This window comes from Protomyctophum bolini (assembly GCF_963924005.1).
Source record: "Protomyctophum bolini genome assembly, chromosome: 12".
Lineage (NCBI taxonomy): Eukaryota > Metazoa > Chordata > Actinopteri > Myctophiformes > Myctophidae > Protomyctophum > Protomyctophum bolini.
The window spans coordinates 36,369,612-36,397,295 of record NC_137873.1 but is presented as its reverse complement, the minus strand read 5'-3'; the positions used below and the strand labels follow the sequence as shown (position 1 = coordinate 36,397,295).

The window sequence follows — 27,684 nt, the reverse complement described above, 5'->3', positions numbered from 1 at the left end:
GGGATCCGTCCTTTATTGTTTCAAAACTCTAATATCTTTTACAATACAGTCATTTTATCATTACATGTGTGATTCGATGGGTAATGTACAATGTCTTCCAATAATGAAACACAGTCACAAAGTATTCCTTTTCTACATATCAATATTCTATGATAGCGAGAAGTTTTGTGCTGTTGACTTTTGTTTTTTTTAACTTGATTTTTCCACAGCTCAATTACTTCCCTTTTTTTTTCTTCAAATCAACAAAAAGCATTGTTTTTGAAAGTGCATTTCAAGGATTGCAATGACTGCTTGTCAGTCAGCCATAAATGTACATTTCAATATTAACAAGAGGGCCATACTGGTTTGTGAGTAACAAACGGCATTAACTAATCCTACTACAACATTTACCTGAAGTAAATCAAAGAAAATATATCAATATGCATGCCATGAACATTCCTCCATAAACATTTATAATAAATGTATATTTTCATTTGAATTATGTTGATATTGATACAGTATTTTTCCACAGAAAAAGGACAAATGCTGATAATGAGAACTAATATTTAACATCCAAATACCTTTTTGTTCAATTTACACACAGGTCAGATGGCTTTATGCCACAGTGTATAGGGCAATGCCCTAATAAGGTAATAGCATTTGGTCCACAATAATTAATTTGTGTTAAAAAAAACAAAAAGGAAAAAACAAAAAACAAAAAAGAGAATAAAATGTGGGAGTATGTTGGATCTTCAACTGAAAACCATAGCATGTTTACGACCTCCATTCGTTCAGTGTTCAAGTTCTTTTCAAATTTCAAGTTATGAAATACGGTGTGAAGATTCTTTTTTTCAAAACCTCTAAGCAATATAAATATACATAGTAGCTTCTTTACTTGGCTATTATACTTTCCTGTTCCACGGAACAGCTTTCACTCTGTAGAATTTTGTTCCCAGTGGAACTTTGAACCTGTTTTGAGCCTGGGAGAGAGAGAGAGAGAGAGAGAGAGAATTAGAAACAGCATCTGTTCAGACTAGTGTAGTTTGTAAAGACATGAGACACCTTCTTCATGGATTGAGTATTGTCCAAAAACTTAAAATAAATAATTTCAGTCCAGACTAGAGTCCCCAAAGTCATACCACTACGGTAATTATAAAATATGTTATGGTATACAGTATAGTCTATAGTGGATACATGAGACAGAATGGATTTTAATGTACAATACCTTTTTCGCCTGGCAATATTCCTTCTCCATCACCTTCCCAAGAACCCATGGCCGTCTTGTACTCCCCGATGCTAAACAAAGAACACAGTTCATCAAACCAACTCTTCTATGAACACTCAAAAAGTATACGCATTACGTTCTTTACTTTTAAATTGTAAATAAAGTTACAAAAAAAAACAGTTGCTACTTGCTACAGGACAGCAATTCTGAGATCTGTACTTGGGTACATCAATGTTTTGAACTTGTAGATCTATTTTCAATGTTCATCGACTTCCAACATTTGAATCCACCTGAACGGAGAGCAATAAAAGTCAGTCTCAGTTGCCGTTATTCCAACAAACGAGTGTTGTTTTTGGCAGCAAATTCAGATTTTAGTTTTAGTCGTAGTAGTTTTCATTTAGTTTCAGTCACATTTAGTCACCTGGAATGTTTTAGTGTTAGTCTAGTTTTAGTCGACTAAATACCATAAGAGTTTAGTCGACTAAAATGTATTTTGGCGGGCCATGATGGGCCGTCGTAATGACTGTTTTTACACTTGCTGAAAACAGCCGATCTAAAAGCTCGCAGCGTGACGCGTTGTGAGGTTGTATATCTGCCATTTTCAGCATGCAACAAAGTGTAAAATGACTTATACTGGATCTCTTGTCCACTATAGTCCCTTCCTAATATTTGTCTAGTTTCTATTTGTTGAAATTGTCATTATATTTAGGCACAGTTTTAGTCATCATGGCTTAGTTTTTATGTCGTTTTTGTCAGTGAAAAAAGGTAGTCGACAAACATTTTTCGTCATAGTTTTTAGTCAACAAACACTGGTTGTTTGGGAGTGAAAGTAACCTGGTTTGAGGTCCAGTGCAGTGAGAGTGAAACTAACAGGTCCAGTGCAGTGGGAGTGAAACTAACCTAGTTTGAGGTCCAGTGCAGTGAAACTAACAAGACCAGTGGCAGTGCAGCGAGTGAAACTAACAGGTCCAGTGCAGTGAAACTAACAGGTCCAGTGCAGTGAGAGTGAAACTAACAGGTCCAGTGCAGTGAGAGTGAAACTAACAGGTCCAGTGCTGTGAGAGTGAAACTAACAGGTCCAGTGCAGTGATTGAAACTAACAGGTCCAGTGCAGTGAAACTAACAGGTCCAGTGCAGTGAAACTAACAGGTCCAGTGCAGTGAAACTAACAGGTCCAGTGCAGTGATTGAAACTAACAGGTCCAGTGCAGTGAGAGTGAAACTAACAGGTCCAGTGCAGTGATTGAAACTAACAGGTCCAGTGCAGTGAGAGTGAAACTAACAGGTCCAGTGCAGTGAGAGTGAAACTAACAGGTCCAGTGCAGTGATTGAAACTAACAGGTCCAGTGCAGTGAAACTAACAGGTCCAGTGCAGTGAGAGTGAAACTAACCTGGTTTGAGGTCCAGTGCAGTGAGAGACTCAGAGTGGAGGAAGTAGAGGGTGGGTCCGACAGTGAACAGCACATAGTTGTCATGCCTTTCATCTAGGATGATCAGAACCAAATCGCCCACCTGGAAACTACAACATGGACACACAACCACAATGTAAATGAATGAATTTAGGTTCCTTAAGGACGGGATCCCCTTTTGGTGTTTTAACAGCATTATGTTATACTTTAGCTATAGGAAAAATAGCAGATCTACAAGCTCACAGCGCGGCACAGAGTGCCGCACTACGAGCTTGTAGTGCGGCACTCTATATATTCTTTCAGAGCGAACATTCTTTTTAACTCAAATCTTTGCTTTTGGGGGTTCCCTGGAAGGAACAACATATTTTCAGATGGGGGTCGGCGGCCAATTACATATATTTTTGGAGGTCTCAATGTTTGAGAACGACTGGCATAGAAAACATGGGCTTTTCGGGAAACTGTCATGATTTAGAAGGCATTTGTAGAATCAGGTCTACATGGGTTAAAAGTGGTTATAAATAGTGCTGGGGTAAAAAAAAAAAGGAAAAAAAAGGGGGGGGGGGGGCGAGGGTTAAAACGCAGTCATAGCTTTATTGACTTACTCTCTGATGGCAATTTTCTCTGAATGCCGTGACGACACAGAGGACATGCTTTGAGACATCTACAAGAAAAACAGGTCGTGGGAATGTTAAAACATATGAAATCAACAGATTGTTACAAATATGAAATCAAAAGGAATAACTTACTTCAAGACATGCATCAGCTTATTTCTCTTACCGGTATGAAATCTGCAAGCTATGTTTGTGTTTCTATATATATATATACATACACACACACACACACACACACATTATTATAATTAATTAGGCTTACATCACTCACTTTATTTCAAAAGAAGACTCGCGAGACTGATGACACCTTTACAGGTGGTCATAAAGTACAGGTGATCATAAAGTTCATAGTTATTTGCCAATATGAAGCACATACTAGTTATTTGTTCACTTTGACTGAAACCATTCAGATCAATCTGACGTTCTTCCCTATATAATCCAGTCATCTTTATTGAGCCATTTGGCCTAGCCTCCTGGGTCAGGATTTGGACACTTTGATGCTACTGCCACCTAGTGCAGCAGGGGACTCATTGAAATAGAAAATAAATGCATAATGCATATTAAAAAAAGAACGTACCAGCCTTTGACTGAGGCGCTTATTTTCTTCTTCCTTCATATGTAAAGTCTGGAAAGATTGAAATTAAAATGATAATTATGAATACTAATAGCGACACAACAGGCAACGTTAAAAGTATACGTTATTGGACTGGATGTAAACTAGATGGATAATATTGTGGAACTTGCCCTCTCTAGTAAGAGTATCCGCTGTTTCTCCTCCGACATCATCAAAATGTTATCGCTGGAAAGAGAATGGAAAAACAATTCAGATGGTCAGGAGCAGCGGTCATGGAAAAGTGTAACGTGGTTAATTATTGGCAGGATGTCTAATGTATAAAAGGCACGTATGAGGAGGTACTGTTGGTTTTGTCATTTCATTTGACACCACACACTTTTTATACCTTCAAATCCTGCACGCTAATACGAGAGACTCCTCAGCGCATCTTTATCCGTTTACAAAACAAGTCACCCCTAAATCAATCAAGCGTGAAGCATTTTGTAATAATCTTTTTGCAATATATATATATTTTTTACTTTAAAAAAGTGGAGCAAAAAAATTATTTAACGCCACACCCACCCAATTGATTGCGTTTGATCAATGAATACACAAACACAAAATATTTTGATTAACTATTGCACCCCTAAAATTATAAGCAATAATATAGGTTATAATGGCCATGACAAGGTTGTTTGTTCTCTCTCTCTCTCTCTCTCCCCAATTTGTAAACTTGAGCAGTGTGAAATCTTTCTTCAACCACATAAATGCATTATTTAGCCACGTATTATTATTTAGCTACAAATGTTCTCAATAAAGACAAACACAATAGCCAAAACAGCTACATTATATTGCACCGTTTCAAATTGAATGTTGTTAATACCAGTTAAACTTAGTTGAGCCAATGAGCAATTATGATCATGAACTCCAAAATTTAATATCATGAATGTCATGGCCAGTTCAGAGGACCTCCTTCACAGAGAGTGCGTTTAATATTCCAACATAATTACAGATACTCCGGTATTCTAGCCAAATGTTATTGGGGGTAACGTGTGCCTTTTAAGAGCTTGCTCATGGTAATGCCTCCATCCAATACCTACTGAAGTTTATTTAGTCCAGCACCCAGCCCGTCGATGTGCGTATTCTACGTCTGCTCATGGGTAATGCCACACCACAATAATATCCCACATAAACTGGAAAAATACGACTATACGCTATGAATAGTTTTCTGAACGTTTGCACGGAAATAGCTTTTAGAATTGTTTAATATTCTGATTTGGAAACATACCCAATATGATATTATGCTGGATACAACATGCAACCATGTTTTACATGCACTTGTACACCAGCATGACTTAACACTAACAGATTATTTAGTAATAATGATTTCAGGCTTATCAGTTCTACTATATCCATTAGAATCATCTCTGCAGGGTTGATTTCGTCGACAAAAACTAAATGGAAACTAAGCTATGATGACTAAAACTAATCAACAAATAAAAACTAGACTAAAATGTTAGGAAGGGACTATAGTGGACAAGAGATCCAGTATAAGTCATTTTACACTTGGTTGCATGCTGAAAATAGCTGATCTACAATTTATTAGTTTTTAGTGTAAAATCTGCCATTTTGGACGGGAACCCCTTTTGGTGTTAGCGTTACGTTATGCTTTAGCTGTTGAAAAATAGCAGATCTACAAGATCTACTTGTAGGTCTGCTATTTTTGAAAAATCAAATAACGACTGACATAGAAACACAGCTTTTTCAAGAAAACTGTCAGGGATTTAGAAGAAATTCATAGAATCGTTCCCAGGACAAAATGGGTTAAATTTAAAGCGTTTTGGGGATATATATATAGATCCATTGCTTACTGCACTGTCACCGCCTCCACCGCAGAGTCCACGTGTTCGTCTTCTTGGATGGCCGCCACGGAGGCCAACCTGTCCGGGTCGGAGGAGGAGGACGTCGTGGGGGGCGGCTCCAAGGAGGAACAGGCTCCTCCTACGACGGGCACAAACCTGGCCGCTGCCGAAGCCCCGAAGCCACAAGAAGAAGAGGCCCCGGCGCCGCCGTCCGCATGGAGCATGGCCTCCTGGGCCGCGGCGGCGCCCGCGGGGTGAGGCAAGAAGAAGGCAGAGGACACCAGGGCGGTGCCACGGAGACGGTTCAGCTCCTCCTCCAGGTGCTTCTTCTCCTGCATGACGCTGGCTCTGTCCTCCGAGAGGGTCTCTATCAGAGCTTAGAAATGAGACCACAAACAATTAAACCATTATAGGCCTGACGTCGAATTTTTTAAAATGTAGATTTTTTTTGCGGCTTTTATGCCTTTTATTGTTTTTGTTTTTTTGAAGGGACAGACTAGTAGGCTGACAGGAAATGGGAGAGAGATGGGGGGGGGAAGACATGCAGTAAAGGCCGTGTCGGGCTCGGGAGGCACACTACCAGTCGGGTGCCCAGACGGTTACGCCACCGCCTGGGCAAAAAGATATTTTTAAAATGTATTTTTTTCTGAAAAACCTCATGTTTCTATATCAGTGGTTCTCAATATTTCATGTCAAGGACCCCAAAAATTATATGTAATATGCCGCCGACCCCCCCCCCCCCCCCCCCCATCTGAAAATATGTTGTTCCAGGGGACCTCTCCAGAAGCGAAGATTTGAGTTAAAAACTGAAACTCTGAAAGAATATTCAAAGATTTGAGGCACATTTTCACGATTAAAAAAAGATAGCAGACCTACAAGTTCATATAGCGCGGCACTCTGTGCCTTGTAGATCTGCTATTTTTCCAATAGCTAAAGTATAACATAATGCTTGAAACACCAAAAGGGGTTCCCTCCCAAAATGGGTTAATAGCTATAATCAGGCGAAATACTGGGAAATACCATACATGGCTACTTTATTCGTGCCACTTGGAGACCATTTTTTAGTAAAACCATAACTGAAATGAAATAAATAAATATGAATGAATGAAACATTGGGTTGAGTCGGGTTGTTAACACTGCCATCATTGACACATGGGGGAGCACCCAATTTGAGCTTGTTGTAATTTTTAATCAATTAAAATGCCGTGTGATTCAACGTTGCGTACATTTAGTACTACTAAGCTGAGGTCTGGGTGTGTGTCTGCCGTGAGACCGTGGGACAGCAAGGGGAATGGGGGCATTAACGTGACACTGCCGTTCTGAATCTTGCTGCAGTCTCTCAACCTTTTTTACCGTCCAATATTCCTTTGTTTGACATGAATAGGGAATGTTCGTATTTAGTCCCCGAATGGACGCTCAGGGCCAAGACGGATGCACTGCGTTGGAGACAAACTCCTAGAATCCACAGTGATGGGCAGTTAAGTTCAAGGTTGGCTTTATTTGTCTCCCTTGGTAGTCACAGCTGCATACAAATAACATACACATTCACATGAGAAAAGGAAAAAAAAACACCCAACATACAAAAACAGAGATATTGCACACATTCCCTTGATAAAAGTGCAACTAGTCAACAAAGTGCCTTCGGCAATCTCAGGCGTTGCCCCCCCTGTGCCACCAGAGCGCAGAACGAAAGTTACGTATGTAACTACGGTTCTATGAATCATTGTTGGTATAAAATACTCGACTGCGCATGCGCGAAGGGACGTGCTTAAAGCACCGCCTCTGGCGGACAGCAGGGATGAAATAGAACACTTCATTTATGACTAAAACAAGGTACTACCCCCCCCCCCCCCCCCCCCCCAGGAGAAACAAGGTCTTCCTTTTCAGCATCATATCTACCTTTAGGAATATCTAGGCATTCAAACTCTTCACTCAATGGTTGGATAGATACCTTTGTCCTTCTCCTGTTGCTGGGTAACCTGCCGCAACTTCTCCGTGAGATCATTGATGATCTGCTCTTTCTTCAGCTTCTCACGGGTTAACACAGTGTTGAAGTTAGTCTAGTGGGGGGGGACAGGGGGGACAGGTATGAGTCAATAAAGAGGATCAGGTGGGTATTGACCGATTTAGGCCCGACGTCAATTCTACAAATGTCTTCTAAATCCTGACAGTTTTCGGAAAAACCCCATGTTTCCATGTCAGTCGTTCTCAAACATTTTCATGTCAAGAAGTCCCAAAAATATATGTATTCGGCCGCCGACCCCCCTATCTGAAAATATGTTGTTCCGCACTGCGACGTGTTGTGAGCTTGTAGATTGGCTAAAAAAATTGACTAAATTTGCTGCCAAAAAAAAACAACACTGGCCTTGACTATGAAAATGTGTATTGTACCGGTAATTGTATTCTCTCGTGGTCAAATAAAGAAAGAATAATAACAGATTAGATTATTCATGATAAAACCATTGCCACATTGTGTTTCACACGCCTCTGTGAAATATACCGTGCAAAATCTAGCAAACATACAGTAGCTCCAGAAAATGAGCTTGTAGGGGTGTAGTCTAGTTGCTGCTAGCTGTCAAGAGGCTGGATTGTGTGTTTCTGCGCTCATGGAAGGGAGGCATGTTTACCAACACTGGGTTTCTCCCTCAGGCAGTGTCACAGACGCTAGTGTCAAATTGCCGTTCCGAGTGCTCTCCTGCTATGTGCAAGGTCATCACAACATTCTGTGTACTATAATTATGGCGTGTGTGTGTGTGTGTGTGTGTGTGTGTGTGTGTGTGTGTGTGTGTGTACATGCAGGCTAAGCCACAGGCCTGCAATCTACAATGACTAGTAAATGCTGCGTCTGGTGCATGTAGAACAGTGAGCGAAGAACCGGTAAAAAAAAAAAAGAAAAAAAAAAAAAAGTTTCAGGGCAGTGACACTAGTATATCGGTGTCCGCCATTACCAGTGGCGGTTATATTAAATTGGGGCAAACATCTGCTGTGAATTGTTTTCCAGGGAAAGGCAAACAGGACTGGGTGGAAAAAAATCATATCAACAGAAATTGTGTTTCAATATTTTGCATTGCAAAAAACACTTACACAATCCACCGTCAATATGCCATTATGGGTTTTTACCAGTTTAACGTATGTTAATTTACGTTTGTGGTGCTAGACCAGAACCGGCGAGTGCAACGGCCCAACGTTCAGGATTTGTGCAAAAATATTTTTTAAGGGTAAATGGTGCATTTATATAGCGCTTTTAACCCATTTTGGGGGGGAACCCCTTTTGGTGTTAGTATTATGTTATGCTTTAGCTATTGAAAAATAGCAGACCTACAAGCTCATAGCACGCCACCGAGTGGCGTGCTACGAGCTTGTAGGTCTGCTATTTTTGAAAAATGGAAGAACGACCGACATAGAAACATATCTTTTTCAGAAAACTGTCAGGATGTAGATTTTTTTTTAAGAATCTGATCTCAGGTCAAAATGTGTTAACCAAAGTGCTTTACATAGATTGTGCATTACATTCACCCACACACACACACACACACCCACACACACACTGATGGAGAAAAGACACAGACCTGTTGCTCGGCGATGAGCGACGTCTTGAGGTTCTGCATCTCGTCGTCCTTCATCTTCTCCAGCAGCTCCATCTGGGACAGCAGGGAGGCTCTCTCCTGCTGCAGCTGCTCCTGGAGAGCAGAGTCCAGGGAGAGGGCCGTGCTGATAATGGCCGCCGCTGGCCTGCTGCCCGACGCGGCCTGCGGTACGGACGACGAGCCTTCCTCCCTGAGAAGACGGAGAGTATTAGGAACCAGTGTTGTTCAGCAATTTTTGATTTTTTTAGTTTTTAATCATAGTAGTCTCTTGAAATGCCTCAATGACCCAGTGCCTCCCTGCTTGACACTCAGCATCAAGGGTTGGATTGGGGGTAAGTCCCTGCGACATACTAGCGTCATGTCCAGGGGGTGTACTTGTACACCAAGCTGCCTCACACTACAGAAACAGGAGATAGGCTCCTGCCCCTATGGGCCTCATGGCTCGGCAAGGCTACTTACTTTAGTCTCTAGAATTAGTTTTAGCCATCATAGCTTAGTTTTCATGTAGTTAGTTTTTGTCAGTGAAAAAAAGGTAGTCGACGAACATTTTTCGTCGTAGTTTTAGTCGACGAAAACAACACTGATAGGAACAGTGAAAACACTGCATAGAGATCAACTTATATCAGGGCACGAAGCAAAGCAAGTATTTTTTGTCTCGACTTGATTGGCGTTCGTTCTTTCCATCTACCTCCGTCGTCTCATTCCATACACCAGTGGTTCCCAAACCTTTTCATGTCAAGGACCCCCAAATTGACACTAATTAAGCCTGCGGACCCCCATTTGAAAAGATATGCCAAGGACCCCCATATAAGAGAAGATTTTTACAGCTCCAGCAGTGATTCTCAACGCATTTAATTTCAAGGACCCCCTGTTTTACATGCATTTAGGCTAGGGTCCCTGACTCCCTCACTTAATATAAATGGCATTTCAATCTCCGAGACCCCAATTTATATTGTAAAATCAATGTTAATTTAACTCTGAGAGTGTACAAATGTTCCATTTGTACACTCTCAGAGTTACAGACCCATAAGGGTCAATCGTTTAGATGGGGACCCCCTGGAACTCCCTCAAGGACCCCACTTTGGGAACCACTGTCATACACTATATGCTAAAAAGGTCCTTGAACTTCTGGTGCTTCTTGAGAACAAGTTACCGGAAGACCGGAACACGCAGAGAGAACGAGGGCCAAGCATATATAATAATCAATAATCTAGGTAATCCCATAGAATACAGTTCAATTATAGAGCGTCGCAGTCCCGCCCCCTACCAGGGCCCAGGAAATGATTCCCCATTCATTTTCCTCATAGACATTTCAAAAAGTATTTATTTAAAGACCTTTTAAGCCAACTCGAGTTGTGACAAATCATGACAACAAACAAAAGATTTCAGGCCGAACAAATAATTAGAAAAAGAAGAAAACGGCAGGTTATAAATAAGTGCTTTTTTTGTTGTTTTTCTTCTTTGAAATTATTTGTTTGGTCCAAAAATATTGTGTTTGTTGTCATGACTTGAGTTGGCTTTGTACGACGCTTATAAGGTCTATAAAAAATAAGTTTTGAAATGTCTATGGTAAAAATGCATTGGGAATAATTTCCTGGGCCTGGCGTCGTCATGAAAGGGGGCGGGACTGCGACGCTCAATAAAGCAACATATATAGGCTGCCACTGAATACGGAGATGTTGAATTTTATGGGTTATTATGAACAATTAGGCTACAGACTATTTTACATTGTTAATTCTATCCTAGTTTTAGATCAAGTAGATAACGCAGTATATCACGATGCTTCTCACCGTATATATTTTCAATGTTATGCTGCATCATAGCAGCACACACCTACAGTAATATACATGTATACTGCAAACGGCAAGCTCAGGCTATTTGCTAATCTATTGTGAATAATTAACATGCAAACAATTAAACAGGCCTAATAGCTTGATAAATAGGTAGACAACGATCAATCGTACAGTTAAGTCAATGAACACAAGGACCACTTTCACCCATTTGCAAGCATTATTGAGGACCAATTATAGGAAGTTGAAAGGTTGAAAAGGGGTGACTGCTCCTTTCACTTAGACACCACTGTGAATGCTGCCTGCAGGCCCAACAACCAAAAAGGAGGGTCCAAATTAACTCCATGTGTTTAGCTTTTTGGACTCGGTGTGTATGCTTTTTATGCAGAAACTTTGCATGTGATGCATTTCTCTATTACACTGGTGTGAGACAGCTTTTAGTCTGAAGGTTTTCAGTCGGGTACCATTTTCCTACCAAAAGGTTAAAAATGGTTTTAGGCTCCGCTGTGAGAGTAAAGACGGAACAAACAGGGTTGAACTTGACATTCGTTGCAATGAATAACAGCGTGCCTAACTCGGCATGTCATGAGTTTACTCACCCCTTTGAGGACTTTCTCTCATGAAGCTCATTTTCAAGTTGTCCAATTATGTCCAACAGTCTCTTCTCCGTCTCCTCCTTCTGTTGCTCTAATTCTTTAAAGGCATCCGGTGACACAACCTCCAAGGCCCCTTCCTTCTCCAGACTTCTCTCCGCTCGTCTCTCCTGCTCTAATCTCTCAGAGAGCAGGTCGTTCTCTGCCTGCAGGTTGCAGATAAGAGTCCTCAAGTCTTGCTCCTGCTGCCGGAAACCCTCCAGCTGCTCGTCCTTCTCTCGGTGCAGAACGGCCACTTGCTGGTCCAGGTCTCGCTGGAGTTCCCGTCGATGTTCGCCGTGTTCCTTCTCGGCGTGGAGGGCCTGCTGCCGCAGGGCGGCGGTCTCCTTCTCGTGGCGCTCCGCGAGCTCCGAGACGCAGCGGTCCTTCTCGAGCCGCGTGAGAGCCCTCAGCTCCGCCAGGGCGCGTTCGCACTCCTCGTCTTTGACCCACAGCTGCCGTTCCAGGCGCGCCACCTCGTCGCCGAGGGCTTCGGTCCGAGCCGCCACCTGGGTCCTCACGCCCTCCGCCAGCTGTTCTTTGGTGTCCTCGAACAGCAGCCTGGCCTCCTCGGTCTCCGACTCTCTGAGGGCCAGCTCCACCTCCAGTTTGCAGCGCAGGTCGGCCAGCTCAGACGTACGGGCCTCCAGCTCCTCGATCCGACTCTCCTTCTCTCCCAAGGCGGCGACGTGACAGCGGTCCGCCTCGCTCGACTTGACCCCGCTCTCCGCGGCGAGGCGTTCCAGGGCCTCCCGGTTCTCCCTGGAGACGGCCTCCAGTCGGGCCTCGTGTCGCCGTGTCATCCTGTCCTCCGACTCCTTCAGGCGGGTCCGCTCGGCCCCCTCCATCTCCTGCCGGAGCCTCTGCTGGCCGCGCTCGATCTCAAAGTGCATGTTCTCCAGCTGGCTGGCCAAAGAGTCTCCGGAGACGGTCAGAGTCTTGACCTCTTCCGCTTGTTCGCCCGTCCTCCGCTCCAGGTCCAGGATTCTCTCCTTTTGGCCGCTCTCCGCCTCCGCCCAGCGCTCCTTCTCGCCCTCCAGCTGAGCGAGCTCCTTCTCCTTGCGCTCCAGGAGCCCCTCCAGCTCCAGCACGGCCCGCTGGACGTCTTCGACGACTTTTCGGTTGACTCGGCTCTCCTCCGTCAGGCTCTGGACCTGCTCCTCGAGCTCCCGCCGGAGGGAGAGAAGCTCGGCTTCGTGCCGCTCCCTCGCGTCCGACTCGTGCCTCTTGCGGATGTCGTCCACGGCGCCGCGCACCTCCGCCGTCACGTTCTTGAGGGCGAAGCCGAAGTCCCGTTGCTCTTTCAGCACCAGGCCTCGGAAGTGGCAGATGTCGTCCTTGACGCTGCTCAGGTTGGTCCTCGACTCCTCCGCGGCGAACCTGTACTTCTCCACGGTCAGCTTCAGGGACGCCATCTCGGAGTTCTGCCTCTGCAGCGTGGTGTTGTCCCGGGCGCGCTTGTTGTCGATGGCGTTGATGACCGAGGAGTACAGGGACTCCACCATCATCTCGGGGCTCGTGGGGTCGCTGATGGGGTTAATGGGAGACCGAGAGGTCAGGTGCTCCTCCATGACAAACTCGTTGACGGCGGACATGAAGTCGGACTCAGGGCTCTCCGCCAGAGAGTCCAGGTCGAGGGAGCCCTGATGGAGTAGGAGCGGGTCCATGTTGGGGTGGCCGATGGTCTCGAAGTCGAAGGTCTGCGCGTCGATGCTGTCGGGGGACAGGTCTTCCAACGTGGTGGTGCCGGCGGGGGGGAAGGGAACCAGCAGGGGCTGACAGGTGAGCCCCGCGAGGCCCACCAGGCTGAGCCCCGAGGAGGGGGTTTTGGAGGAGGTAGGGGTGGTCGACCCGGGTGTGCTTTCGGATCGTGGTGTGGATCTCTGGGAGACAGAAAGGAATGAAAGGAAAATATGGAACAAGAAAAATGAATGAATTCCATGGATTCCAACATGAATATAACAACAACATATTTTCAGATGGGGGTCGGCGGGCCAATTACATAATAATATTTGGGGTCCTTGACAAGAAATACTTTGTAGAAACACCGATATAGAAACATAGGGTTTTCCCGGTTAACGCATTCTGGGCGGGAACCCCTTTTGGTGTTTAAAGCATTATGTTATACTTTAGCTATTGAAAAATAGCAGATCTACAAGCTTGTAGGTCTGCAATTTTTGAAAAATTGTGAAAATGTGCCTCAAACTTTGAATATATATTGTTACAGAGTGAACATTTTAACTCAAATCTTTGCTTCTGGGGGAGGTCCCTGGCATATTACTTGTAATTTTTGGGGTCCTTGACATGAAATATTGAGCACCACTGATACAGAAACATTCGACGTCAGGCCTAAATGGGTTAACCCATTTTGGGCGGGAAACCCTTTATGTTGTTAGCATTACGTTATGCTTTAGCTATTTAAAAATAGCAGATCTACAAGCTCATAGCGCGCCACTCGGTGGTGCTTGTAGGTCTGCTATTTTGGAAAAATCGAAGAACGACTGACGTAGAAGACATTTTTTAGAATCTGATCTCAGGTCAGAATGGAAAACGGTCAGGATGTAGAAGACATTTTTTTTAGAATCTGATCTCAGGTCAGAATGGAAAACGGTCAGGATGTAGAAGACATTTTTTTAGAATCTGATCTCAGGTCAGAATGGGTTAAAAGAGATCTTTATTCTTTACCCTTTGTTCGCTTAGCAGGTCGGTGATAGTTTGAGACATCTCGTCCACACTCTGCGCTGCTTGGACCAGGTGGTGAAGCATCTCCACATGCTGGTTTAAAGGCTCAAAGTCACACAGTGTGGGAACCCTGGGGGGACAATTCAACCCAGGCACTTTAATCCTGTGAAATACAATGTATTAGAAAACAACGTCATCATGCACCACAAAATGTCCTAAATGAGAAATCATTTCCAGATGTTTGTATACATTGTCTAGGCCGGGGGGGGGGGGGGGGGGGGCTATGCATTTGTGGTCATCTGGTCATTTTAACAATGTGTGTGCCCTAGACGTCCTGGGGAATTACCACTATGCCCAGGACGTCTGTGGAAAAAAACTCACTATTTTGAAAATGTTGAAAGGGCACACACAATGACAATGTGTTAAAATGGTCATTAAAATCCAGAAATGCGGCCTTTTACAGATTTAGATTTTCCCATTTGCTTTCTAAATACAAACGCATAACATAAACAAGATGATAAATTGCTATTCCACACCGACATGCATCATTAAAAGACCCCTTATGTGGTGACATGGTGGTGAATGTCTTAAACTAAGCCACTGATTTACAACAGCAACGGTGTTCATTTACTTTCGTCGACTGCAACCGACGAAAAGTGTTCGTGGACTGAATAAAAACTAAGCTACGACGACTAAACATTGTCAATCTCGTCAAAGAAAAAGTAGACGTACAACGTTGAGGGGGCGACTAATTCAGGGAGAGATCCAGTAGAACTAACACATTTATAGCATAAAATGACACGTGCTCAAAACCGGCACACAGCCAAGTATAAATCAGGCACTACGACGCCACCATGGCCTGCCAAAATACATTTTAGTCGACTGTCGATTTAGTTGACTAAAATCTTAATAATAATATTTAGTCAACTAAAACTAGAGTAAAACATTTCAGATAAATACAATATGCCAAAAACGTTTTTTTTTTGTTTTATATCAAAATGAACTTACATGAGGAAAGGCTGCACCTCCGTGGGACAACAAGACTTCAGGTACTGCAGGTCATCGATCGAAATGTCTGGAAGCTCATAGTCAAACCTTCTGGGCTTTCGAGTCTGTCGAACAGTGGGAGAGAACAGGACTCGTTAAAATGTAACCCACAAAAAAATAACATAGTTGAAATTCCTAGTTGTTCAAAGAGCTATGGGTTAGTCCTTACGCAAAATGATGTGGGTGGCCATGAATCAAGTCCTCTAAACAGGCGATTTCGGAGGAAAGATTTCCCTGGAAGAAAAGAAGCAAGGGAATGAATACATGTGTTGCCAGTCGTCAGGTCCAGGTTGGAATCACACTGTGTACCGGTAGTGTTTTCAAAGACGTGCCGAATAACAGGGTTTCAATTCAAACAGGCTTACTGAAGAGTCTCCCAAATGTTTCCCTTTTGTACTTCTCAGCCTCATACAGTCGTTTCCCGTCCTTCACAAGAGCACAGGCCCACTGAAAAACAGTACAAATATAAATAACGGTTACATTTCACAGAATATTATCTTGGTCCTAACTGCACTTTTGACTGTTGTCGAGTAGCACAAGAGGTTCATCGCCGTTTAGTTTAATATATTTGAAAAGTAATAACAAAACACAATAAAGTACGCTTTTTGCACTGCCTCTTGTTTCAAATGAAAACATTTCAAGAGAGGAAGAAATATGAAGTTATGTTCACGTGTTTTCTCGAGACTGAAGCGTTATTCATAATCTGGATTTTCGGTGGTGAGGTGACCTCCGAACTACGACGCGACGTCACGAGCTGCGGTGAAGGGCAAACCACCGCCCCAGCCCTTCTCTCTGTTTTTACTCACCGCCGATCAACGTTATTTCAGCTCCGGTGGTCAGCTCACCACCGGAGATCCAGACTATGAATGAGCCTTTACGCATTTGCAACTGACCTCTCTATAGTGGCGTATGAACATCTTCCTCCGGACGACCTCCACCACCGCCAGACAGTACATCTGGGGCACCGTGCTGAGGGCCTCCACCACCCTCACCCTCTCCATCAGCTCCGTCAGCAGCCGGAGCAGAGCCTGAAGCTTCTCCCCGTCCTGGTCTGCGTGGAGCATTACGTAGCAGCACCATCTAAAAGTAACCCAATCAAACAAATAAACGCAGTTAAGTTTATCGTAACCCATTTAGGCCCTACGTCAACATTTTAAACAAAAGAAAAGTCTTCTAAATCATCACCGACCACCATATGAAAATATATAGTTCCAGGGACCCCTCAGAAGCAAAGATTCGAGTTAAAAACGTTCGTTCTGAAAGAATATCTTCAAAGGTTTGCGCCACATTTTCACGGTTTAAAAAAAATAGCAGACCTACAAGCACTCGGTGCCGCGCTATGAGCTTGTAGATCTGCTATTTTTCAATAGCTAAAGCATAACATAATGTTTGAAACACCAAAAGAAGTTCCCGCCCCAAAATGGGTTAAGTTAACCGTGTTTGCATGGCCTGCATTTTATCTATCTAGGTTCAGATTCATTTGCATGAGCATGGTTGCGAAGTGATCACTGGCGGTATAAAAAAAGGTAGATTTTTGCAATGCAAAGAAGAGGGAAATAAAACGGTTGAAGCTTTTACTTGAGACGGACTTGAAGGTTGTTTGCGAGTTCTTGTTTGGCAGTGGTGCACTTTTGTTTAATGTCCAGCAGCTTCCTGTGGTTGGTCAACATGATCATAAGCTGGTTGGCGTGACTCAGACACAAGTCAGGCAGAACAGATGTATCCTTCAGGTTCTCAGCACGCTTCTGATTAGCCAAAAATCCCTAATAAAGAGAGAGAGAGAGAGAGAGAGAGAGAGAGACACACACACACACGATTGTTAGAACCCAATAAAATAGACACTTTTATTTATTTATTATAAGCCGAAAGGCGTTTAAGGCTAGATGAATTCTTTGGTAGAATATGGTTTCATCATCGTTGCTTCTGTGCTCCATGAAGGAGAAATAGATTACATTCACTTTCTGTGCAAGTAGACAGGCTTGGTACACGAGGAAAGGCCATGGCGTCGCCAAAATAATCATACTTGAGGGAGCATGAAATTCGAGGTAAATCCAGCCAGCAGTTTTTGTGATGCCTTTTGGGTTCTTGAGGAATATTTCACCCTTTACATTACTTATTTTGCGCTATATAAATGCACCATTTACATAAGTTCTCTAGTAAAGCAGAAATTGATACGTCACCGACGTCTGTGTAATGACCATATCACCATATCGCCCACCCCTGTGGTAACCCGTCAATCATCAATCATGTGATCAGTATAGAAGTGACACCACTTCCTGGAGTTCCACTCCCACTGGTGTTTGAAATGTTTGCGGGGCAACATGCTCTGCAGCTCTGTTTGACCTACTCTGATCATACGACATACTCCTACTCACTCCAATTGTTAGTCAGTGGTGAGTTAAGAATCATATCATGTTAGGTTTATTGTCAATGGTTTGATTGCTTACGTGTGAATGATTTAAAATCTGTTTGGTTAGGTTTTTAATTGATCAAGTAAAAAAGTATTTGATTTGTCCTGAACTTATGTTCTATACATTGGCAGAATCTGTGTTTTTGCAATGCATTTTGACACCTGTCTAACCACACAATACGAGTAAATTTAATCACTGCTTCCAGTTCACTCAAAGATGACAGAAGCAACGGATGAAGACTTATACCATATACAGCACACACATTCAACAAAGCTTGAACAAATGTACTGTACTTAAGACTAGGCTTACCTGAGCAAGTTCTTTCTGTTCATTGACCAACTTCTTACAGCTTGCAATCATTTGGTCTAGAGCGTACAACCTGTCCTCGAGCCCCTTGATGGCCTTCATGTTTTGATTATCTAGTTTGGCAATCGTGTCTCGACAGTCTGCGAGGAAGGGCTGAATGATCCGTGGGTCAAGCTGAAATAAAGATGTTTCCGTACAACGTTGAATTAAGTCACAATGACAAATAATAAGGAATATGCATATTGTAAATCTAGTTCATGAGGCCAGCTTGAGTGCTCTAATGGCGCTCTATGCGTTCTTGCCTTACGAGTATATATTAATAGAGACGGCACTGGATTTTCCTCCCATCCACTTGCATGAAGTTGCTCAAAAGCGCTCGCTCGAGCGGCAATACCAGATTCGTCCACTATATCGGGTTTCCTCCGGGTGCCGTCTCTATTAATATATACTCTTAAGTTTCTTGCCTGTGTGACACAGAACCAACTCACCCTGTTGATGGAGTCAAAGCACTTCCTCACGACTGATTCCACGTCATTGGGCCTGTCTTGAACATTGATCCAATCTAGTAGTGTGACGTTGAAGGAGGGCGGGTTCACAAACTCCGGGGTGTCATCCTCCTGTAGGGCGGCCCGTAGCCCACCGCTGTCGGTCATCTCATTCGTTTCCTGGCCTTCGGTTGGCGGGGACGCAGCTTCCCCCGGTGCGGCAAAAGACGCGGGTAACTTGGTGGTCTTCTGTGCGTCGGCGGCGGCGCAGCGCACAGAGTCGGTGGATTTCTGTTCGTCCGACTCGGAGTCCTTGTCCGGGGTCGAGCCGGATTTTTCCACGCTCTCCTTGTAACTGTGTCGTGTCAAACATTCCAGCAACGGTATCTTGGCCATGACGGAGACTGCCGTCCCTAGCCTGCAACCACAGAAGAGGAGACATCAGTGGAAACCTCCGACACAGTGGCGTAAACACTGGTGGCCCGAAAGGCCACGTCAGGCTTGCGACGGTGCCTAATGAAGCCCGCAGGACGATTTGCGGAAGAAAAACATATTCCCAACCATTTAGTATAGCAGTCGCTGTGGCGCTACCAATATCCGTTGCCTGCTTGTGCTAGTGTTTTGCCCAGCAGCTTGTGTGTACTCGTGTGTGTGTGTGTGTGTGTGTACACAATAGATGGTGATTGCCGACAGTTAACCGCCATACTGTGTGTACAACTCCAGTTTATCAGCCTGTCCAACTATCCGAGAACAACCCAAGTTAATTCCCCCTCTTTGCAGTCTTTGCTCGTGGAATAATTACAACATGCCATGCACCTGTGTGTGTACAGTGACAATATCAGGACTGAAAGGTGAGTTACAGAATAGTCTTCATGCTGGAAAGAAAATAAGCATTTCAGCTATAATCAGCGTCCATGGTTGCTGGTTTTACGTTTGCTTTTTTACTTGTCAACCATGCAGCATACGAGGACTGTACTGAGAGCTACACACTTGTCTTAGTGAAATTAGGTGCAATTGTGCAGCCTACATTTAAAATGTTTCATTAGTTATACTTTTTTTTTTTAGAAATGGTGAAGCTACAAAAATAACCGGCAGGATTATTTTTTATCTCTTATTCATAACTTTCATGTAGCCTGCTGTGACTGAGTTGAAAGGAACCTTCAGCCATTTTTCAACCTTATCTTAGTACACCTGAAATTGGTCCTTCACCCAGTTAGGTGTCAAATGTCTTGAGGGCTGGGAATTGGGAATCAAACCTGGGACCTTCTTTTCCTAGACCTTCCTTTTCCTTTTTCCTCTCGGCTATAGCAGCCCCATAATTCTATTCCGATTTCTGTCTCCGTAAGTTTGAAATCTTGAATGACCAAACCTGCCTATGTATGAATGATGCCCACAGCCCACCTCTGAGCCGCTGAGTGAATGGAGAGAAATGGTACCCTCTAATAATATTGAAAATGGGTGATGTTTGATATTGCACAGTACAATTTAAAAACATTAAGATTCAGAGTAATGTTAGCAACACTACATATGCCGCAATTAACCACCATCTAGACTAGCAGTGCTTGCCATTCGTAACAGTATGTCAAATCTCAGTGCAAAATATTGTGTTCTGAAAGTCATCACTTACTTTGTGAGTTTGAATTTAATTTCCTCAAAGTCCTCTTGATAGTGTGTGTATTTGGTGTCAAATTTCCAGAGCAGCTTTTGATAAGACAGGGTGCAGTCATCCAGGTTAGCCATTATAGCAGCCCAGCCTTGGTGTTGGAGGTGTTCATCATGAACCAAACGTTCACAGAAAGAGCAAAGTTTCTTGGCAACTTCAAACATTTCCTGGAGAGAGACAAAATGTGAAAACAAGCTCAACAACCACCCTTTATTACTCATTTTGAGAATGCATCCAGCCATTTAGTCATCATTTCAACAGAAATAATAAAGTATTGACTTCATCTCAGAAGAATGCCTTTCTATTTTACCACGCTGCTGTCAATACATTTTCTGGCCATATATTGTACAGAAACAGATTTTTACTGTACTGGAATTAATGGAATCCAAAGGCTTCCCTGAAAATGTAACTGTTATGCTTAGAAAAGTCAACTGTAATGTCAATAGTATGTCAATACTAAACATGCCAGACCACCGGCATGTTCCTTTAAGCCTACAGTATGTCTCTCAAAAATGAGACAGTTAGCTTTATCACGGTGGTATGCAATTACCACAGCAAGTTGTGTTCGTGAGGCAACCGTGTGAAAGACCGCTGGCATCATTAGAGACTCTTCCACTTTAAGCTCCATCTCGTTCTCAATGGAGAAGGTGGTTTTAGGGATCGTTGGAGCTCGATCGGACAAGATCATCTCTTTGTTAAATAGGAATATGGGGTTTGTGTCCTAGAAATCAAAACAAAGAAAATACTTTTTGAATATAACATCACATGCTTCTTCCGGCATACAATACAACATCCTTACTTGTCGTGCAGGTGCTTCAACGTACCTAATTCTCTGGATGAAAAGTCACTAGGAATACTACTATTTGTTGCTCTTACCTTGCCTAAAAATTAAGATTTCCATGTGCTCCAGAATCTTTTTCCAACTAAATATTATGGTTAGTGGTGTGGTTCAACAGAGGAACAAACATATTGCAAAACTTACAGTGCCAGCACTGTAGCTGCAGACGCGCCTCTCTGCAGCCATGCACTCCCCTCCATTGACAACGAGGACTTGATGTTGGGTCGCAATCTTATATTTGACCTGGATGGCATGTTTAAGGTCTAGCACACTAAATAGAAATAAGAGTTAAACAATTTTCAGATTAGTCAACTCCTCGTTCAAGCTTGGATAAATCAAATAGATATAGTTATGCTGAATTTATTTGTTAATAGTCAAACACAGAAATACACAAATATTTGACTGCCTTACGTTTGCACAGCGAGTTCTGTGTCAAATGTTAGCGTGATGCCATTGTTGACCTGGAACACATACAACTTCATGTTGAATCTTCCAGAGATCTTCACTCTTCCTTAACTTGATCATTTAGTCATTGAAAGACACCCTGTAACAACACATGCACAAAAAGACAGTGGACAAAATGGTAATTAGTTTACAGTTTTTCTATTTTGCTTTGGATTCCCATTATTATGGTGGTTGGGTTATTCTTAAAAGGTCTTTACACACCTGTGTTATGTTAATAGTTCCTTTAGTTTAAGCCTACAGTATGTCAACAGGAATCTATTAATCGCCGTTAAGAAAGTAATCAATTAAACGCAATGGTTAATAATTAATACAAAATTCTGCGGTTCATTGGGTTTTCTGTGAATGCTGTCTGCGGCCGAGGAACGCACAGGTAGGCCGGTTAAATAAAGTTTCCCCCACCTTGGTAGCCACAGTCAGAAACCTCTGCTTTTGCATGTGATGTGACATTATATTCCTCATACAAAGATGCCATTGCCTGGTCCTATATCATAAATAGTCAAATAATATGGCTTTTGTATTCTTTCTGTGTATAACCAATGTAGATTTTTATGTTAGACACTGAGGAAAATCCTCGGATACAAAAACAACGCTGCTTATCAACTAACCGGTTAATCGATCGATAAGGTTATCAAAACTTAATTAATGAATTGATCATTCCCATAACTAGAATAAACGATATGAAAATACAAAATACTTGCCAGCGAATATTTCACATCAAAATAATTCAGGTCATATTGAAAGTCTGAAATCAACCTTGTTCTTTTTTTTATATATATATTTTTATCCCACGATTTTGTAACCCATTTTTCACCCCTGTGTCAATCATCTACTGTGATCCTGGGCTCTACACACCCTCCGCCAACCTGGGGAGAGCAACGGACCTTGTTCTGAATAAAAAATGGCTGACCTATTCTTCGGTGTGAATGTAAAAGGTGCTACAGCTACAGAAATGCAGAACATTTAGAGTCTGACAACAATTAAGAGTAATGGTCGGTTGCTCCTGTTGCGTTCCTTGTTGTCATGGACACTTGTGCATTTTGGGCTATTAGATTACTGAATGGCAGCTTTCAGCCGTTTATGAAATAAGGAACAATAGGGGGTGATGTTAAGCATCAAGTCTCTGAAGTCTGCTATTGTCCGATTTTGCACATAAACCTGGTATATACAGGTGGAAGGATCATACGTCCAAGGAGGTCTGTTATTGTAAAATGAGTCGTGGTGTTGAGGTTACATGGCTGATGAGCTGAGTCACCATGTGCTTCATGGTTAAGGTTACTGGACTGGCTACTATGAAGAGTTCACCATAATTAACGTTAGTTAGTGGTGTCTTAGAAAGAAAAAAAATACCAAAATGACATGGATTACTCATGTGTCAGCCAATGTGTCAGCATTCAAACGAAACGGTTTCCACCATGACCACCTAGTGTGATGAAGATGATTTCCCCCGAGCAGTCTTTCCCAACTCCCAAGAGGCCTAGTAAAACACTGAACACTGGGCTAGCCACCTAACTGTATGGCGAAACCACGAAATAAACTCATTTCACAGCTGCCACTTAGTAAGGCAACAACACAAGGGCGCTAGCACTGCTACGTTATAACTTATTACTTACCCACGTATTAAGCCCCTATTCGTATACTTCTGCTACCCGATCCCCAAGCTCAGATGCGCGACGCGTTGTGTGCTTGTTGTAGTCTGTAGATCTGCTATTCAGTACATTTAGGGAAAACTATGTAACATTCTGAAAATGTTTTGAATACAGTGACGCCAGGTTTAAGTGGTTACAACAAAACGGCCTCAATTATCATAACAGCGCTATAGCGCTCGGGTGGTTTGGATTAGAGTAGAGATCAAACATAAAAAAGACACATTATCAACTGGGGGAAATGTGTCATTGACATGATCAAATTGGGGGTTGACTTGACTGGGGGCGATGCAAAAGGCCAGCAGCAGCTGTTGGCATGATCAAGCTGGTCAATGACACCCAGTGCTGCTGTCTGTCCAGCTAATATTAGCTACCAGGCTAACGTTATATGGCATCAGACAACAACGTCGACCATTTGACAGATGAAACATGACCAGCAGAATGCTCCAACGGGACCTGATCGTGACATAACGGCTGTCCATGTGCCGACGCGGTCTCGCCATTAATGTCTCAAATAAAATGAACGGCTCTGTTATGGTCTTACCTTTCTTTGTTTACTCGCATGCATGATCTCCCCCTGGTCGGGCTGAGGCTCCACCTTTGACTCGGCGATGCTAGCAAGCTAGCTATTGCTACACTGTAGCTTGGCATACATAGAGCAGATGCTAGCTATCGTTAGCTAGATTAGACGAGTCTGAAATTATAGCCAGCCAGCAACCGTGGCCAGCTGTATTTTTCTTCTTACTTATTACTAAAATAATCTCACAATCTGACCACACTGCTGCCAACTAAAATACCCATTTACGACATGACATTTAAGGCTAAAGATGTTCCTCCCGATTATTGTTGTGCACACGATCTACCAACGGTCAACAGCTGATGTTTATTTTAGCAGGCTGGCTAACGAAGCTAACTGACTGTCTCACTAGCCAGTCTGTTTTGTTGTTGTCGTCTGATGATGTGCGACCCACGAACGATTGGTTCACTTGCGATTGCTGTTCACTGAATGGTTGCAACGCTGTCCGCAACTACTCCAACACTCCCGAAGAAATAATTTAACTTGGTTTATAATTAAGCTACATTTGGATGTATGCTACTTAATTCTCTCACTGCCATTAAATTCTTGGCTGGTAACATAAATTGCATTCCTGGATCCCCCTGTTAATTGTTTGGGCAATTTGACTAATTCAGTTCCACACCATAACCAATTTACGAGACTATTATTTTGCCGGGTTCGGTCAAAAACATAGCTTATAAAAGGTTTGAGGTTTATTTGCCATAAAAAGTGTCTTGCTCACCTGCATCCGCTCCAGAGACCACTGATTCACAATTTCACAGAGCACACCACCAGTCCTCCAAGTCCTTCACTCAGTTCACTGGCTCCCTGGTCAAAGAAAGAATCACTCACCAACCAACATTGTCCTCTCTGCTACAACTCTCTACAACATTCAACCTTGCATTCTGCGAGTGATCTCCCCCCTCTACCTTTCCTTTCAGACCCCCTCCAGACCTCCACCATGTCCCCTGTCCCCTCCCAGTCCCACTGTGAGGAGGTTGACACACCTGCAAATCTCCATGCAGAGCCCCTGAGGTGTTGTGCTCCCTAATATCAAAGAGCCCAAAACAACCATCAACATCCATCTATTCAGCCTGGCATCCCCCCCCCACACACACTTTAGTTTCAAAGCGCACACATCCCCCAAAAGAGTCAAAATTTCCATCACAACATACTGTCGTCACTGTACTTTTTGCTCAATGTATTCTGGGAAAATGAACTAAAAAGCCTGTTGTGTTTTGCTGCAACATGAGGAGGGGTGTGGTTAATGTAGGCTGCAGTGTGTAGTGTTAGAACCCATAGACATACAGTATAAGAACCTGGCTATAAGATGATTGTGATTTGCTTCAGCCTGCAGGCAGCTTCTTCTCATCAATATATAATATGTAATTATTAAAGATGTATATTACATCATTTAATATTTATCATCCGATAAGCTAGTTCACATACATTTTATTTATTTATAATTTAACCATCCTGTTCTTTAGAGATCAATCTGCAGAATATGCACAAATAATCCCCTTACAAAAGTTCTGATGTTGGGTCAAAGTTTATTTTTAAAGCTGAGACAGAGACGAAGCAGGCAGGGACCCCAACAGATATTATTATGCTTATGCATATGTTTTTTTTTTAGTGAAAGCCTTCCGCACACCCAGTTACTATTGAAAGCAGGTATGTACTAGTACTATACGTAGGCAACAAAACTATAGGTGGAAAGCATGAATGTAACTTTCAGAGGCTTTCAAAGCTAGCTCACCATTTTTTGGCTGATTGTCGACTCATCTGTCCATGTGGAGACTAGCATGATGGAAGCATTCCCCATTGCATTGTTTTAGTAAAACAAACAAGCAAAAATAAGAAATCTTTTCCCATTGTATTGCAAAAAAATAAAGGCAACACCTCTGGGGTCCTTATGGGGCCGCCTGTTGCATGACCCATGGGGTAGAATGGAATCTATTATTTCAGGGTTAGGGTTGTTGCCTAATCACAGGCAACATCTATTCTATGTGATGCCATGGAACCAAGATCTGAAGTGGCAAGTGATATCATCAGAGGGGCATGGAGGGAAAAAAAGGTTGAACTTGTTTTCAATTCAGGTAAAACATCAGGATGCTGCTATTGTGCATGTTGGTTGGTTCACTGGACAGGCTCTGCTACACTAAATTGCAATGGAGCCTTAATTAGTTTCACCAATGTTTGTTTATTATCCTACCATTTTATGGCAATCTGGTGGTTGTGAAAAATATTTTGTCCCAGATATATTCTCTAATTTAGTCCATTACGAAAAACCGAAAAACCTACCCCTAATTTAATTTCCCAACACTCTGTTTTGGGATTAATTTTAAGATTGTACTGATTACTGTTAAGCACTTCTGTATCCTAATTACCATACATTTAAGTCTGATCTGATCTGAAGTCAGTGGTTCCCAAACTGTGGTGCATGAAAAGTCTAATGGTGGTGCTATGGTTTTATTTTGAAATGAAATATGTGTCTCTATATAGCTTATGCAATTTATACTTCCATGTGAGGGGTGCATCAGGTAGGTCGGGAGGTAACAGGGGGTGCATGGCCAAAAAGGTTTGGGAACCGCTGGTCTAAGTGATCAGATTAGATTGTGTATTCAGACATTGCTGACCTGTCAAAGCATTATTTCTGACACATTGTGAGCTTATAGATCAGCCATTTTTGGCAAGCGACACAGTCATATGATGAAGTATAAATCAGGCTTCAGTTTCTAAGACACATCTTTAGTGTCAGATTTGAACTGCATTTTGAACCTCATTCCTAGGTGGTTCAATCAAATCTGATCTCTGAAAACTCAGTTTCATGTAGAAACTCAAACTGCATTGTACACTGTTTCTACAAAGACAATTTGGATATATCCAACCAGAAACTGTGGATAAAATAACAAAGTGCCTTAAAGAACCGTTCTGTGAGTGCTGGTATTCACTTTTTGTGTGTGTGATACGCTCTACCTACACTCCTATAGCTCCGACCGGGACTATGGTGGATTATTCAAAATCCCACTCTGACCTTCAAAGAACCAAGGGGCCAAGCAGGAGTACAAGAATAGAGGGGATCGAAGGTCAAATCAACATAACAGTATATACAGTAATGAGGTGAGGAATGTGTGGCAGGGATTACAGACAATAATGGACTTCAGAGGGAGATTCATGAGCTGCGTAGAGAGGCCCCCCATGCACCTCCCTCCCCCTGGTGGACAGTAAAAGGCCCCAAATCACCAGAGAGAGCCTTACCTGTGGAGGCCAACCCACCACCAAACTTCTCAGAGCCTTTTTTGCGGCTTTCGCCTTTATTTTAATTTTAGTAGTACAGTAGGCTGACAGGAAATGGGGGAGAGAGAGATGGGGGAGTGGCATGCAATAAAAGCCATCGGGATCGGGAGCCGAACCCACGGGCCGCGGCACACTGCCAAGGTGTCTGGACTGCTGAGCCACGGCCCAGGTCACACTGCCAAGGTGTCTGGACTGCTGCTGAGCCACGGCCCAGGTCACACAGAGCCTTTTAAAGTGGGTGAACGAAACAGGCTGCAGCACCTGAAGGCATCCCAGGCTACATCCTCGGAGCACACACTGACCAGCTGGCATAACCTCTTCCAAGCAGTTGTTGCGCGCTCAATACAAGGAGGGCCTTTCAGGGCTGCATGCTGAGCCCCCTCCTCGACACCCTTGTACAGTGAGTTTACAGTACACACATGACCACACCAGCACAAAGATATACTGACACAGAGCTGTCGTGAACCTTGCATTCAATGTCAAGAAGAAGATGGGAGCCGATTGTCGACAGTGAAATGCAGTGAAATGAGCACAACCACAGTGGCGAGGCTCAGTAAATGCATTTTATTGTGTACACAAGAGTAAAACACATTTTTGTTTGGCTTTCTTCAGACAATGTTAGCTCCCTATAGGTAAAAAAAGTA

General features: G+C 43.1%; 1 protein-coding gene across 3 annotated transcripts; it reads right to left on the bottom strand.

Moving 5' to 3' along the window:
- rb1cc1 (RB1-inducible coiled-coil 1) lies at positions 1-24,660 on the bottom strand. Of its 3 annotated transcripts, none has more exons than XM_080778574.1 (23): positions 24,486-24,660; positions 21,491-21,623; positions 21,224-21,350; positions 20,792-20,962; positions 20,206-20,408; positions 18,582-18,996; positions 18,097-18,267; positions 16,955-17,139; positions 16,270-16,456; positions 15,742-15,823; positions 15,546-15,610; positions 15,338-15,441; positions 14,333-14,492; positions 11,615-13,530; positions 9,208-9,415; positions 7,590-7,698; positions 5,648-6,014; positions 3,968-4,022; positions 3,801-3,848; positions 3,215-3,273; positions 2,595-2,722; positions 1,205-1,275; positions 1-959 (listed from the first exon to the last, which is right to left on the bottom strand). In XM_080778574.1, exons 2-23 carry the CDS (start codon positions 21,559-21,561, stop codon positions 882-884), a joined length of 4,980 nt encoding a protein of 1,659 aa, XP_080634700.1. In that variant the 5' UTR covers positions 21,562-21,623; positions 24,486-24,660; the 3' UTR covers positions 1-881. The 3 variants fall into 3 exon arrangements, with proteins under 3 accessions (XP_080634700.1, XP_080634699.1, XP_080634701.1); XM_080778573.1 differs by lacking the exon at positions 24,486-24,660 and adding an exon at positions 23,732-24,112; XM_080778575.1 differs by lacking the exon at positions 24,486-24,660 and adding an exon at positions 23,732-24,112 and having other exon boundaries at positions 14,333-14,459.
- Positions 24,661-27,684: the final 3,024 nt, after the last annotated feature.